At 44.9% G+C, this 15,265-nt stretch overlaps 2 protein-coding genes across 4 annotated transcripts in view; one reads left to right on the forward strand and one right to left on the reverse strand.

Annotated features, from left to right (window-relative positions):
- Window positions 1–14,338, reverse strand: part of SNRNP40 (small nuclear ribonucleoprotein U5 subunit 40) — a 38,246-nt gene extending 23,908 nt beyond the window's left edge. The window contains exons 1-4 of one of the 3 annotated variants that reach the window (XM_032160020.2): window positions 14,124–14,323; window positions 10,744–10,873; window positions 9,431–9,524; window positions 6,762–6,927 (exon numbers count right to left, since the gene is read on the reverse strand). In XM_032160020.2, coding sequence (XP_032015911.1) covers window positions 6,762–6,927; window positions 9,431–9,524; window positions 10,744–10,873; window positions 14,124–14,264 — 531 coding nt within the window. In that variant the 5' untranslated portion in view covers window positions 14,265–14,323. Of the gene's footprint in view, window positions 1–6,761; window positions 6,928–9,430; window positions 9,525–10,743; window positions 10,874–14,123 lie in introns of all 3 variants that reach the window. The other 2 variants (XM_058443309.1, XM_058443310.1) reach the window with 2 other exon arrangements.
- Window positions 14,339–14,456: 118 nt separating this feature from the next.
- The window catches only part of ZCCHC17 (zinc finger CCHC-type containing 17), a 71,778-nt gene continuing 70,969 nt past the window's right edge, over window positions 14,457–15,265 (forward strand). Inside the window, exon 1 of the mRNA XM_032160022.2 lies at window positions 14,457–14,588. The gene's annotated coding sequence lies outside the window, so the exon portion shown is untranslated. The remainder of the gene's footprint in view (window positions 14,589–15,265) is intronic.

The raw sequence follows: 15,265 nt of genomic DNA on the forward strand, positions 1-15,265 counted from the left end.
CTATCTATCTATCTATCTATCTATCTATCTATCTATCTATCTATCTATCTATCTATCTATCTAGGGACAGACGCTCCCTCTGTCGCCCAGGCCAGAGTGTGGTGGTGCGACCTTGGCTCACTGCAACCTCCACCTCACGGGCTCAAGCAATTCTCATGTCTCAGCCTCCCGAGTAGGTGGGATTACAGGCACATGCCACTATGCCCAGCTAATTTTTGTATTTTTAGTAGAGACAGGGTTTCGCCACGTTGACCAGGCTGTTCTCAAACTCCTGGCCTCAAGTGATCTGTCTGCCTCGCCCTCCCAAAGTGCTAAGACTACAGGCATGAGCCACCATGCCTGGCCCATCCCTGGCAATCTAGACCACTTGCATGTCCAGGGCTGGGCACATACTTAGAAAAGATCTGAGAAGGCCGTAAGCTCTCTGGTTGACCTTCAGGCTCTGCACAAGCAGGAAGTGAAAGCTAAGGAGAGATGTAAACTGCATGGCAAGGAGTTGAAGTCTGGCTCCAACATACAAAAAGACAATCTGCAAAGACTGGGAGAATTTTTGTTCTTGTTGTTGTAGGTAATTTAGGAAACTTCTGTCATTCACTAGCTGACCACTAAGCTAACAAAAAAAAGAATTCAGTGGTCACAAAGGACAAAGAATACAAACTTTACAAAATTAGTTCAAAAATTCACTAAACAGGCCGGGCATGGTGGCTCATGACTTAAGCCCAGCATTTTGGGAGGCCAAGGTGGATGGATCACTTGAGGTCAGGAGTTCAAAACCAGCGTGGCCAACAAAAACCTTGTTTCTACTAAAAATACAAAAATTAGCTGGTCATGGTGGTGTGCCCCTGTAACCCCAGCTACTCAGGAAGCTGAGGCACAAGAATCACTTGAACCCGGGGGGTGGAGGTTGCAGTGAACCAAGATCGCACTACTGCACTCCAGCCTGGGCTACAGAGCGAGACTTCATCTCAAAAACCAACCAACCAACCAACCAACCAACCAACCACCCTCACCTTACCCCAACCCACAGAAAGTCACTAAACAAACAACTACAACAAGCAGCTCTGGGGACCTAATTTCCCGAGTCGCCATGCTATAATATTTAAATGCCTAGTTTTCAACAAAATATAAGTCATGCAAAGAAGCAAGTAACTATGGTCCATATTGAAGGAAAAAGTAGTCTTCTTAACAAATTGTGCTAAGACAACTGGCTAACCACATGCCAAAGAATGAAGGTAAGCCCCTGCCTAACATGATACACAGAAATTAATTCAACATGGATCAAGGACCTAAATTTAAGAGCTAGAACTATAAAATTCTTAGAGGGCCAGGTGTAGTGGCTCATGCCTGTAACCCCAGCACTTTCGGAGGCCGAGACCAGGAGGATGGCTTTAGCCCAGAGTCAGCGACCAGCCTGAGCAACATGGTGATTCTTCGTCTCTACAAAATAAAAACAAAAAGTTGGGTGTGGTGGTATATGCCTATAGTCCCAGCTACTTGGGAGGCTGAGATGGGAGGATCGCTTGGGCCAGAGAGGTTGAGGCTGCAGGGAGCCGTGATTGCAGCTCTGTACTCCAGCCTGGGTGAGAGTGGCGGCATCTCGGCTCACTGCAACCTCTGCTTCCGTGTTCCAGCAATTCTCCTGCTTCAGCCTCCTGGATAGCTGGGATTACAGGCGTACGCCACCATGCCCAGCTAATTTTTGTATTTTTAGTAGAGACAGGGGTTTCACCATGTTGGCCAGGCTGGTCTCGAACTCCTGACCTCAGGTGACCTACCCACCTCGGCCTCCCAAAGTGGTGGGATTACAGGCGTGAGCCACTGCACCCTGCCAAGACCCCATCTCTTAAACAAACAAACAAACAAACCCTTATAGCTCTACATTTTTAAAGCATGGATAACACAGAGAAGGCTCAGAGATGTTTCAATAAATGAATGACACACTTGAAAAGATGAACCACAAGTAAATGTTTTAAGAGTATGGGTCGTTTCATTCAGAAGAAAGAGACTTTGGGGTGACTGTTCCAAGTTTTAAAGGGCCGGCATCAAAAAGAAAGGAATCAGCCATGGAACCTTAGGGAAGGTCATAGGCTTAAATTCAATCCTGTAGTCAACAAGGAGAGTCTGAGTAGGATCTGTGCCAAGATGCCTCTTCCTCCCAATTCTCATGGTTTAGGATGAAAAGTAGTTTCTTCTTTGTTCATGTAAATATGAACTAAAAATTTGTTCATTACGCAGATAAATGGTCCAAAAAGAATGCTTCACTCCTCTCCTACAAACCCAACATCTCCCCCTCCCCCAACTCCTGTGGTTACAGAATCAAGTCCAAACTTCTTAACTTGGAATTCAAGGCCTTAATAATTTAGATCCTATATATTTTATAAACTGTACTATAATCTTTGTCTCAACAGATACTTCACTCAGGTCAAATCTATCTTTGTCTTTCTCCTAAAAGTCATGGTGGTCAAAGGTTGTTTAAAATAATTTAGAATTTTAGTTCCAGATAACTACCACTTTTAATAATTATTTTACTTCGAAGCAATCATAAATTTATAGAAAACTTGGAAGTAAAAAGAGCACTATTTTTGGTCTAAATCATTTGAGAGTAAGTTGCTTACCCAATGCCTTATCACTTTTTTTTTTTTTTTGAGATGGAGTCTCGCTCTGTTGCCCAGGCTGGAGTGCAGTGGTGTCATCTCCGCTCACTGCAACCTCCACCTCCCGGGTTCAAGCAATTCTCCTGCCTCAGCCTCCTGAGTAGCTGGTATTACAGGCATCTGCCACCATGCCCGGCTTTTTTGTATTTTTAGTAGAGACAGGGTTTCATCATGTTGGCCAGGCTGGTTTCGAACTCCTGACCTCAAGTGATCCACCTGCCTAGGCCTCCCAAAGTGCCAGGATTACAGGCATGAGCCACTGTACTTGGCCCCTTATCACTCCTAAATAGTGTCTGTCCTACAAACAAAAATGTTCTCCTACATCATCTCAACATAACCATCAAAATCAAGAAATACAGATACAGTATCACCATTTTATCCTCAAGTCCCACTCAAGTTTTACCAGTTATCCCAAATGTCTTATTGCACAAGGATTCAGTCTGGAATTATATGTTAAATTGAGACTCCAGCCTGCAAGACTCTCTCAAACTTTTCTTGAGTTTTATGAACTCAACACTTCTGAAAGTTACAGGACAGTCATCATCCCCAATTTAGGTTTGCCTTATGTTTCCTCTTGATTAGATTTAAGTTATACATCTTTGGTGGGAATATCACAGAAATGATGCTGCATCTTTGTTGTATCCTAGCAAATGGCTCATGATTTTGTCTTGTCCCATTACTAATTAGGTCGATTTGATAATTTAGTTAGAATGTTCTTTTGACAAAATAAGCCTTGACAAGTACAAGGCTAATCTTGTACTTTCACTGCCCCCGGGCTGAAATAGGAGCCCTGGTTCCTTTTAGTGGAAAACAGTACCTGCACAGTAAGGGGTGCTATTGCTATTGGGGTCTTGTTGCTCCTAAACCTTTTCAGTGGACAGTCAGGCAATATATGTACATTTAGGTACACACACACCTACACACTCACACATTTATGTCAATTTTTTTCTATATCTATCTGTTTCTACATTGAATATTGTGAGTTCACACTTATACCTCACACAAGATTCATTTTAGTCTTCTCTTTTGTACTGGTAACTCTGTTCTTGGACAGAGAAATCAGCCTCCCATTAAATTCAATAGATTCACTTATTTGATTACGCTTCCTGCATGCAACCAGTTTCCCATATTCTCTTTCACCCTTCCCCTGCATAATTTTCCTCCTTTCTCTACTTGAATTGTGATTCCCATTCTTGGTTGAAGCCATGTGTGACTCTTCCTTACCCAACTTGGGTCATTCCTCTGTGTGAACACCCTCATCACTCTGCTACGGCTCTTTTCCAGTCTGTACTTCTCCAACCATGCTGTCGTCATCTTGCTCAGTCTCAGACTCCCTACACCAAATCGTTTCTCCCCTGTGTGGATGCCCTCAGTTCAGGCTTTGACATCCACACTCTCCCCATACTGCTTCATGTACAGGCGACCCTTTCACCCCATTAGGGTGCTGACTCTCCATGTTGGGCTGCTGCCCCTCCCTCACCCTCAAATTCCCCACACTGGTTACCTACCCTGTGTTGTATGGATGCCTTCCTCACTCTCTGACTACTCCCTACAATGTACTGCCCTGCCCAGTGTGGAGGCTCTCCTTACCACACTTGTGCTCTGACACCCTACTCTGGGCCACCTTGGCCCATCTCTAACTAGAGCACCTTCCCTGCTTTGGCCTATATAACTGGCTTTAGGACTGAACTGCTCATGAAAGCGAAATTTATATATATATATGAGTACATACACACATACACGCAGTATTTCACTTAATTTTATTAGAAGAATGCACTTGATAAAAAGTTTGAAAACGATCTGTAGGAATAATGCCCAGAATGCTACTTTTAGACTAAAAATGCAAGTGCTGTTGGAAACCTTTGCTTTCTGTTAAGAACTCTGACATGTAAAAAGCAACATGACTTTTTTTCCTCTTAAACTGAAGTTATTCAATTCCTATACTTGCAACCTAGTAACAAAAAAACAATAACACAAAGCATTCCAACTTCACAAGTAACTGAAGAGTACATTGCAAAAAGCTCTTTAATGATGCCTTAAATATAAATATACTGACATTAAAAATAGGAGCTGATTAAAAAGCAGTCATCTTTAGGTGATGTGACATACTGCTCATTAAAAAAAGTATTAACTAGAGTAATAAGGAAAAAATAACTATTCCAAATCATGTTTAATTAAGGCAGAAGAGAAGCAAAAAACCAAAAGAAGGAAGACAGAAAGGACATATACTCTTTTCCTACTACCTAAATAGTTCCTAGATATTTATTATAGCAGGCACTCAATAATATTGTTAACAAAATTCACTGGGGCATTTCCACCGCTTATTATCTTCTGAAATGACAATTAGTAAATCAGCTACTGTTAAGACTCTCCAACTACAGTGACACCTAGGTCAGAGCTCTGGTTTAGAAACCAATCTTAAACCACAGACTCTCCTCCCATCCAACCATCAAGGGGCCCCAAGTGATTAGGTATAAGAAAACCACTCAGTAGAAAAACATCTCAGCCAAGTGTGGTGGCTCACGCCTATAATCCCAGCATTTTGGGAGGCCAAGGGGGGCGAATAACAAGGTCAGGAGTTTGAGACCAGCCTGCCCAATACGATGAACCCGTCTCTACTAAAAATACAAAAACTAGCTGGGCGTGGTATGGGTGCCTGTAGTCCCAGCTACTAGGGAGGCTGAGGCAGGGGAACTGCTTGAACCCAGGAGGTGGAGGTTGCAGTGAGCCAAGATCGCGCCACTGCACTCCAGCCTGGGCGACAGAGGCAGGTGATTGCTCTGAACTCAGGAGTTCGAGATCAGCCTGGGCAACATGGTGAAACCCTATCTCTACTAAAAATACAAAAATTAGGCAGGTATGGTGGTGCGCACCTGTAATCCCAGCTACTCAAGAGGCTGAGGCTGGGGAATCACTTGAACTTGGGAGGTGGAGGCTACAGTGAGCCAAGATTGTACCACTGCACTCCAGCCTGGGCGATAGAGCAAGACCCTGTCTCAAAGAAAAAAAAAAAAAGCAAATTCATTAATTCATTTAAAAAGCAATAAGAAGTATGGGGGTGTAGTTTCCCAGATGTACTCTTTTGAAGTCCCTCACTGTTTAATAATTAAAATATAAACCAGAGTCCAAAATTTGTGTCAAAGAAAGAATCAAATGGTTGGTACTATGATGTACTGTGTCCTTGTGTGCCTCTGAGATAAGTTATTATTTCTAGGCCTCAGTTTCCTTATTTATAAAATGAGGATGCTCAACGAGATCAGTGGCTCCCAAAATGTGAGACTGGCTACACTGAATCCCTTGAAGGACACATTAAAATATCTGATTCCCATTGCAGATCCACTGAACCAGATTCTTTGGGTATTTTTAACAGGTTCTTCAGGTGATGATGATATAAAGATAGGCTGGCAACCATCTGACTAAACGATGTTTAAGTTCCCATCTTGTGCCATACTAAAACCATTCACTGAACTTTTTATATATTGTCTATAATCTCACAACAGCTTTTTTTTTGCTGCCTCCCTGTTGGTGGGGATACTCATATCAGCCTTGAAAGACATGCATATTACTATCACTGTTCTTTTTTTTTTTTTTTTTTTTTGAGACGGAGTCTCGCTCTGTCGCCCAAGCTGGAGTGCAGTGGCGCGACCTCAGCTCACTGCAAGCTCCGCCTCCCGGGTTCACACCATTCTCCTGCCTCAGCCTCCCGAGTAGCTGGAACTACAGGTGCCTGCCATCACGCCCGGCTTATTTTTTGTATTTTTAGTAGAGACGGGGTTTCCCAGTGTTAGCCAGGATGGTCTTGATCTCCTGACCTCATGATCCACCCGCCTCGGCCTCCCAAAGTGCTAGGATTACAGGCGTGAACCAGAGCGCCTGGCCTATTTCAAGTAACAATTTATTCTATGGTTCTATTATTATTCTGTAGGGTAATTAAAACATGTATTAAATGTTTTATTTTAAATAAGGAAAAATTTCAAGTGTGTTATGGGAAATGACTGCTAAAATTAAGTTTTGCAGAGGAAGGTAGAGTACAAGTGGCAAGGCAAGATAAGGTTCACATCACATCACCTCACCTCAGAAACTGGAACACGGAGAGACAATACCCACCTTAACTGTGCCATCGTCACTGCCAGTGCAGACAAGCTGAGGGCCTCTCCTGGCTGGATAACAGGAATTCACAAAGGAAGTATGTCCCTTTAGCCTTTTAACCCTCTCACCTGTTTCGCTATCCCACACAGCCACAGTTTTATCTGTGGATGCCGAGAAGAGCATACTAGAAAGTAAGAGAAAGAATAAAAAAGAAATGTGAAGATAAACAGTAACCATCTAGCTTTCCTACTTGCCAAAAGGTGCCAAATCTTTCAAGATCACTGACCTGTTGTGCTACGCCAGTTTGCCCATGATGCTGGAATGCCTCACCCTACCAAAATCCTATTTGTGCTCTAGGCCCAGATGGCCCAGACAAAAGATCTACCCCTGTGAAGTTTAAAAAATTCCCCTTCTTTGAGTCCCCATGACATACATCTAATGTAGCAGTTTGCTCTATCTTTTCCTCTTTTGTGATAGGTAACATTTTAAACATAAGACACCCTCTCACTTGGAAATGTTTAATAACTCCCTGGTGCTGCAGAGATCAGACAGACTGTGGTACCGACCCGACAGCTGAGTAACTTCAATCTTTTCTCTTTACCAAAGTTTTTCTTTTGTCTCTGAGGACAATTTCTTTCTTTCATTTTTTTTTTTCTTTGAGATGAGATCTTGCTCTGTCACCCGGGCTGGAATCATGGCTCACTGCAGCCTCGACCTCCTGGGCTCAAGTGATCCTCCCACCTCAGCCTCCTGAGTAGCTGGGACCACAGGTCTGTGCCACCATGCCCAGTTAATTTTCAAAAATCATTTGTAGAGGCAAGGTCTCACTATGTTGCCCAGGCTGGTCTTGAACTGGGCTCAAGCAATCTTCCTGCCTCAGCCTCCTACAGTGCTAGGGTTACAGGCATAAGCAACCACGCCCAGCCTCTGAGGATGATTTCTAAGTTATAACTGATCTTGTAATGCTTTCTTTTTTCATTTTTTTGAGATGGAGTCTCACTGTGTTGCCCGGGCTCGTTTTGAACTCTTGGGCTCCAGGAATCCTCCTGCCTCAGCCTCCCAAATAGCTGGGTTTATAAGCACATGCCACCGGGCCCAGCTTTCTAATGCTTTATTTAAAATGTATACAATGCTATGTATCAATTGATGCAGCACCCTAAGATTTTAGAGGTCAGAAATGTAAAACAATGAATGTTTACCAGACTACCTAACAATGGAATTACTTTTGTATAGCCAGATCTCTATATTATCTATAATATAGTCCAAAATAATATAGTCATTAAAATAATGTTTATGACATCAGATGTTGGCTGAGCAATGTTAAGAGAAAAAAGCAGCAAATAAGATTGTACACATAGTTCTGACCAGGTGTGGTGGCTCATGCCTGTAATCCCAGCACTTTGGGAAGCCGAGGTGGGCAGATCACAAGGTCAGGAGATCGAGACCATCCTGGCTAACACAGTGAAACCCCATCTCTAAAAAAAATACAAAAAAATTAGCTGGGCGTGGTGGCGGGCACCTGTAATCCCAGCTACTCAGGAGGCTGAGGCAGGATAATGGTGTGAACCCGGGAGACGGAGCTTGCAGTGAGCCGAGATCGCACCACTGCACTCCAGCCTGGGCGACAGAACACAACTCCGTCTCAAAAAAAAATAAAAAATAAAAAAAAATAAAAAAGATTGTACACATAGTTCTAACAAATATGCAAAAACTAAACAGGTCTGAGTAGAAATAAAGGCATTAGAAAAATGTATAAAATTAACAGTGATTGGCCAGGCGCGGTGGCTCACGCCTGTAATCCCAGCACTTTGGGAGGCTGAGGTGGGCGGATCACCTGAGGTTGGGAGTTCGAGACCAGCCTGACCAACATGGGGAAACCCTGTCTCTACAAAAAATACAAAATTAGCCGGGCGTGGTGATGCATCCCTGTAATCCCAGCTACTCTGGAGGCTGAGGCAGGAGAATCGCATGAACCTGGGAGGCGGAGGTTGCAGTGAGCCAAGATCGTGCCATTGCACTCCAGCCTGGGCAACAAGAGTGAAATTCCGCCTCAAAAAAAAAAAAAAAAAAATTTAACACTGATTATCTTTGGAGTGGTAGAAATATAGACTATTTTTTCATCTTTCTGCTTTTTTTGGTTTCTCAAAAGAAATGATTTTTATAATAATAAAAATAGCTGATTTCAGGCCAGGCATGGTGGTTAATGCTTATAATCACAGCATTTTTGGGAGGCTGAGGCAGGTGGACTGCTTGAGCTCAGGAGCAATATAGCAAGACCATGTCTCCACAAATGAGTTTTAAAAATTAGCTGGGCATGGAGGCGTGGGCTTGTGGCCCCAGCTATTTGGGAGGCTGAAGTGGGAGGATCCCTCGAGCAGGAGGTTGAGGCTGCAGTGAGCCACGTTTGTGTCACTGCACTCCAGCCTACATATAAAAATCACATTTATTTTATGTCTTAAAAAAAGAAAAATTTGTCTGGGTTGTTGAAATGACAGATACAACATCTTTATATTCGCATACACAGACTATGAACTCCTCACTTGGGGTGACCGTGATAAATCGGATACTAAAGTAGCTACCCCAAATTAGTAGTTTTTGATAGCAGGGTCTCCTGAGAAAGGATGAAAGGTGAAAGGACGCCAAGAATTAGTAGGAGAAGCTGTCATTCCATTATGCAGAATACTCACCTGCCATCTGTGTTGTAATGCAATTCCATCACTGCTCCACTGTGTCCCTTCAGTGTGGCATAGTTATCGCAGTCACCATAGACATTCCACAGTACTGTTAGGGAGACAGGGGTTCTCTGAGCATTACTAGGCAAAGGGTACTTATAAATTTATCAAAACAACAGTTCTCAGGCCGGGCGTGGTGGCTCACACCTGTAATCCCAGCACTCTGGGAGGCCGAGGCGGGTGGATCACTTGAGGTCAGGAGTTCGAGACCCGCATGGCTGACATGGCGAAACCCCGTCTCTACTAAAAATACAAAAATCAGCCGGGTGTAGTGGCAGACGCCTACAATCCCAGCTCTTGGGAGACTGAGGCAGGAGAATCACTTGAACCCGGGAGACGGAGGATGCAGTGAGCCGAGATCACACCACTGCACTCCAACCTGGGTGACAGAGTGAGACTCTGTCTCTATAAAACCAACCGACCAACCAAACAAAAAAAAAACTATGTAGTTTGTCTGATGAAATTAAGCCTATCAATAATTCGTATATGTTCTGCAAAGATCCCTAAGCAATCCAGACGTTTGGCCACTAGTAAGCTTAAGGATCATAGAGCCCAGAACATCCAAATCAAAATGGGCAGTGAAGACGGGTATCATCCACCCGGCACCGAGGAAAAGAGTCAACAGAAAAGAGCCAAAGAACTCATTTCATCTCATAATCTGGCAAGAGAGTAGCAACAGAAGCATCTGACTTTTTTTCCTTCTGGCTTCATTTGGTGGAGTATAAATAAAATGACTTTTTCTACCTACTTCTCAAAACTGGGTGTGAGAAATTCTACTTATTTCTCAAAAATGGAAATCTGGTAGTAGATCCTAATGATGTACAGGTAGATTATTTAAGGGAGTTACCACTTTAGGATTCCTTCCTTCCCATATGCTAGCTAGGATTCTGGGTGTGAATTAAGAGGACCTTATCCCTTTGGGAAAATAAAAGTTATTTCTCTCCTCATTACTGCCATTAACCTGTTACATCTAGATTGCTAAGTGCCTTGGTAAATTAGCTGGAGATTTGCCTCTATGAGGAAGATATTCTCAAACCAGAACAACTCACTTTCCAACTAGTAAAATAATGGCTTCTGTATTTACTGCACGGACTCCAAGTTCTACACCCAAGATCATTCAGCATGTTCATGCCCCAATTTTAGCATATTAGCCATGTGGCCTGTTATGTTGCCAACATAGAGTGATACCTTCTGTGGCACCCAAGATTTTAAAAATAATCACTATCTGGCAGGAAAAAATTATTCCAGATTCAAAAACTATGCCTCACATATCAGTCGGTCAAATCCTGCAGATGCTAAGGTGGATCCGTTGGGGTGGAACTTGCAGCAGTATACTTCCCCTTCATGTCCAGAGAGCAGCATGATTGGGGCTTGAAGGGAGGAACACCTTGGAGGTCCCTAAACAAAAGAGAAGCACAAGGTAACTACTGCATACAGGCAAAGGAGGCTACAAAATGAGGGGGTGGGGAGTGGAGAGAAAAGACCAGGAAAACAATGATTAAGTGGGTTTCATCTGACTTACAGAATGGCAGCTCTTCTCACATGAATGCCTCCAACTTGATATTCTCTGAAACTTTCCATTATCTACCTGTTATAATGATTCTCTTGTTCACTCTCTCGTTCACTCTCTGAGCTCTTGTTGTACGACCAACTTTTTTTTGGAGATAGGGTCTCACTCTGTCACCTAGGCTGGACTGCAGTAGTGTGACCATGGTTCACTGCAGCTTCAAACTCCTTGGCTCAAGTGATCCTCCTGCCTCAGCCTCCTGAGTAGCCAGGACTACAGGTATGAACTAGCATGCCGTGCTAATTTTTTTAGTTTTTGTGGAGATGAGGTCTTGCTACGTTGCCCAGGCTGGTCTCAAACTCCTGGCCTCCCTCCTTGGCCTCCCAAAGCACTAAGATTATAGGAATGAGCCACCACATTTGGCCTGGCTCATTTAACAAATGATGGAACTGACTTTCCCAACAACCCTGCATGGTACGGAGTACTGGGTGAAATAGTTTTGTTTTATTTTTAATTTTTTTTGTGTGTTTTGAGACAGAGTTTTGCTCTGTCACCCAGGCTGGAGTGCAGTGGTGTGATCTCGGCTCACTGCAACCTCTGCTTTCTGGGTTCAAGGGATCTGGTGCTTCAGCCTCCTGAGCAGCCAAGATTACAGGCATGCACAACCATGCCTGGCTAATTTTTGTATTTTTAGTAGAGACGGGGTTTCACCATGTTGGCCAGGCTGGTCTCAAACTCCCAGCCTCAAGTGATCTGCCCACCTTGGCCTCCCAGAGTGCTGGGATTATAGGCATGAGCCACTGCACCTGGCCTATTTTTATTTCTTATTTTTTCATAGCAAAGGGATCCTCAGCATGGGTAAAGTAGTTTTGATTATGGTCTTGGACACCAAGACGACACTTGGGCAATTCATCTAAACATGGGCTGATATGCTCACTTGTCAAATGGGAGAAGTATACTACCCATAATCCCCAAATCTCTTCAGTACTTTCCAGCATTTTCATATTTATTTATTTATTTATTTATTTTCTGGGAAGGAGTCTTGCTCTGTTGCCCAGGCTGGAGTACAATGGCGTGATCTTGTCTCATTGCAAACTCTGCCTCCTGGGTTCAAGTGATTCTCTTGCATCAGCCTCCCGAGTGGCTGGGATTACAGGTGCCCACCACCACACCCGGCCATATTCGTTTAGTTTTAAAAAATGTTATGTGCAGGCTGGGCACGGTGGCTCACACCTGTCATCTCAGCACTTTGGGAGGCTGAGGTGGGCGGATCACTTGAGGTCAAGAGTTTGAGACCAGCCTGACCAACATGGTGAAACCCCGTCTCTACTAAAAACATACAAAAATTAGCCAGGCCTGGTGGCGGGCGCCTGTAATTTCAGCCACTCGGGAGGCTGAGGCAGGAGAATCACTTGAACCCGGGAGGTGGAGGTTGCGGTGTGCTGAGATCACGCCATTCCACTCCAGCCTGGGCGACAAGAGCAAAATTCCATCTTAAAAAAAAAAAAAAAAAAGAAGTTATGTGCTAGGCACTGGGCAAACAGCAATGAACAAAATAAACAATGGAGCTTGCTGTTCCAGTGGGAAAGGGGGTAGGGAGAAGGGAAGGTGAGAGAAAACAAGCAAAATATATATGTGGTGTTATGTGCTATAGAGCAAAAGAAGGGATGGGCACGGTGGCTCATGCCTGTAATCTCAGCATTTTGGGAGGCCAAGGTGTGCAGATTGCTTGAGCTCAGGAGTGAAATCCTGTCCCTACAAAAAAATACAATTAGTTAGGTGTGGTGGTGTGTGTCTGTGGTCCCAGCTACTCAGGAGGCTGAGGCAGGAGGATCACTTGAGCCCGGGTGGTGGAGGCTGCAGTGAGCCAGTGGTCAACACAGAGAGATTCTGTCTAAAAACAAAAAACAAAAAGAGAAGCAATGTGGGTTCCACAGTATGTGGTACTGCAATTTAAAATAGGGTGGTCAGGAAAATTCTCACCGAAAAAATTACATTTGGGTAAATATTTGCAGGAGCTGAATAGCAAACCATGTAAACATTTGGGAAGAGCAATCCCACAGAGAGGGCAGCAAATGCAAAGGTCCTGAGGCAGAGGCTTGGAAGAGAGTGTAACTGAAGCCAGGTGAGCAATAAGAAATTGGTCAGAGAGGTAAAGGGAAAGAGGGCAAATAATTATAAGAATTTTGGTTTTACTCTGGATGAAGTACAAAGCCACCAGAAAGCTTTCTGCGGAGTGTAATGTGATCTGATGTTTAGAAGGATTCCTCTGGTTATTGGCTTCCACAAAGGCAGAAAGTGGAAGACCAGTTAGGGTCCCACTACAAAAATGCCAGATGAGATAATAATGGCTTAGGCCATGAGGCAATGATGGAGATGGTAGAAGTAGCAATTCTAGACCTATTTTGAGGACGGTGCCAGCAGGATTTATTGAGATGAGAGGACACTCGTATTTCCTCGTCTGAGCCTAAACAGGACATTAGAAGTGTGATCACTATTTCTGTCTTACAAAAAATGTAGTTAGGAACATGGTTTCTCAGTTCAAAATCTGTTTCTATCACGTACTTGGTAAGTTTGTTTTTCCATCTGCAAAATGGGTTAATAACGTTCCTAACAGGCTGCTACCAAGATCAATGGAAATTTCATATATGAAACACTTTAGTACAAGAGTCAATGAATGTTAGCTGCTATTTAGTTGTTAATAATACTAGTGCAGAGAAATAAAGGGAAAAGCAACTTACCCAACGTCCCAAAACCAGCCAACACCAATCATTTCCCTTTTTTCCTCTCTCCCTCATTCATTCATTCTACAAACTCTTCGGAATTTTTTTTCTATACCAGATCCATGTTAGAGTCAGGATGCTTAAGCCCGGGTCAGGGTTTTGAGCCCAAGGTCCTCAACTCTAATTCTAATGCTATCTCAGGGCAGTCGAGAGGCTGAAAACGAGCGCCAAACGGGGCAACACGTACGGAGCATCCGCAGGCTATGGGGAGCTTTTACAGTGTTTATGTGCTTTAACTCTACGTAGAAACTCTCGTTCTGCCCCCGCAATGCGGGAAAGGGTCGGGGATCACCAGATACAGAGCTCTGAGGGGAGGAAGATGAGCTGAGGGCCAAAGGCCGCCCGCTTCTTCACTTACCGCTTGCAGCAAAGCTCCCGGCGTCGCCTGCTGCTGCCCGGCTCCGGGGCCCGACCCCGCTCCCAACAGCAACTCATGCCGCTGCCGCTTGACTGGAACCAGCGGCAACTCTGGGCCCTTACGCTTCTGCTGTTCTATCATGGCGGCAACCGGTCTCTTCAGCGCCGCCGCTGACCGCGCTGCCGCCCTCAGGCGCCACGCAATTGGTTCCAACTTAGTCCTTCCTCCACAACTTCCGCTTGGAAGAACCAATCGGCTTTCAATATTCCCATTTGCACCGCCCTCGGATAGTCTCTTGTTATTGGGCATATCTTTCCGACGTCATGAGAGTGCGATTCCAGGATTGGTGGACGGAGCTGGCGCCCTCCCTAGGCGCGCTGGGTCTTGTGGGTGGAAACGCGCTGGCTGACTGGGGGTCGGCGTTTAGTTCAGCGCCGCGACTCGGGGACCTGGAGCTGACGCCTGGTACGTATGAGGAAGAGCGGGGTGGGTGGCTGCCTGAATCTGGAGGCGACGCCTCGGTTGTGCAGTCTGAACCTGCCCTTCTCAGCTGAGGGTGCTGATAGCAAGGGGTGGGAGGCGGGCCCCGAATCCCCAGCTGTGGTAAGTAGTAGCCTGGGCTCCCTTTCGGGGCAGGAGCGGAGCCTCGGGGTCTCTGGCGGCAAGACCCAGCCCCTGCGGCCCCCCTCTTCAACAGCGCCCATCGTGGCCAGTCCCGTGCCGGGCGTTCCCAGGGAGAAAGGCCTGCGTCCCAGCCTCCTCCGGTGCCCCATCTGGCCGAGGAGGCTGACTTGTTTCTGCCACTGATTTTGCAGTTTTTGATTAGGGCCTACTCTATGCCCCCCTGAGAGAGACAGTGATGAGGGAAATGTCCGACTCCTCCAGAGCACAGTGTTGCTGAGAAATTTGAGACTCATGCCCATGAGCGTGGTCATTGCCTTAGTCGTCCTGCTGGTATTTATTTAGCAGCGCTTTGAGGGTACGTTGTGAACCAGACACGGTCCCTAGTCTCAGGGCGTTTAAGTCTGGTGGGGAAAACGTTAAACAATGACCTCACTAATACACGGAAATGCCTCCTAGTGCTGCCCGATGCTGTGAGTGCCTGAAATAAGCAGGAAGGTTTTTCAGAGGAAAAGATGCCT

This window comes from Hylobates moloch, unplaced genomic scaffold (assembly GCF_009828535.3).
Source record: "Hylobates moloch isolate HMO894 unplaced genomic scaffold, HMol_V3 SCAFFOLD_8, whole genome shotgun sequence".
Classification (NCBI taxonomy): Eukaryota; Metazoa; Chordata; class Mammalia; order Primates; family Hylobatidae; genus Hylobates; species Hylobates moloch.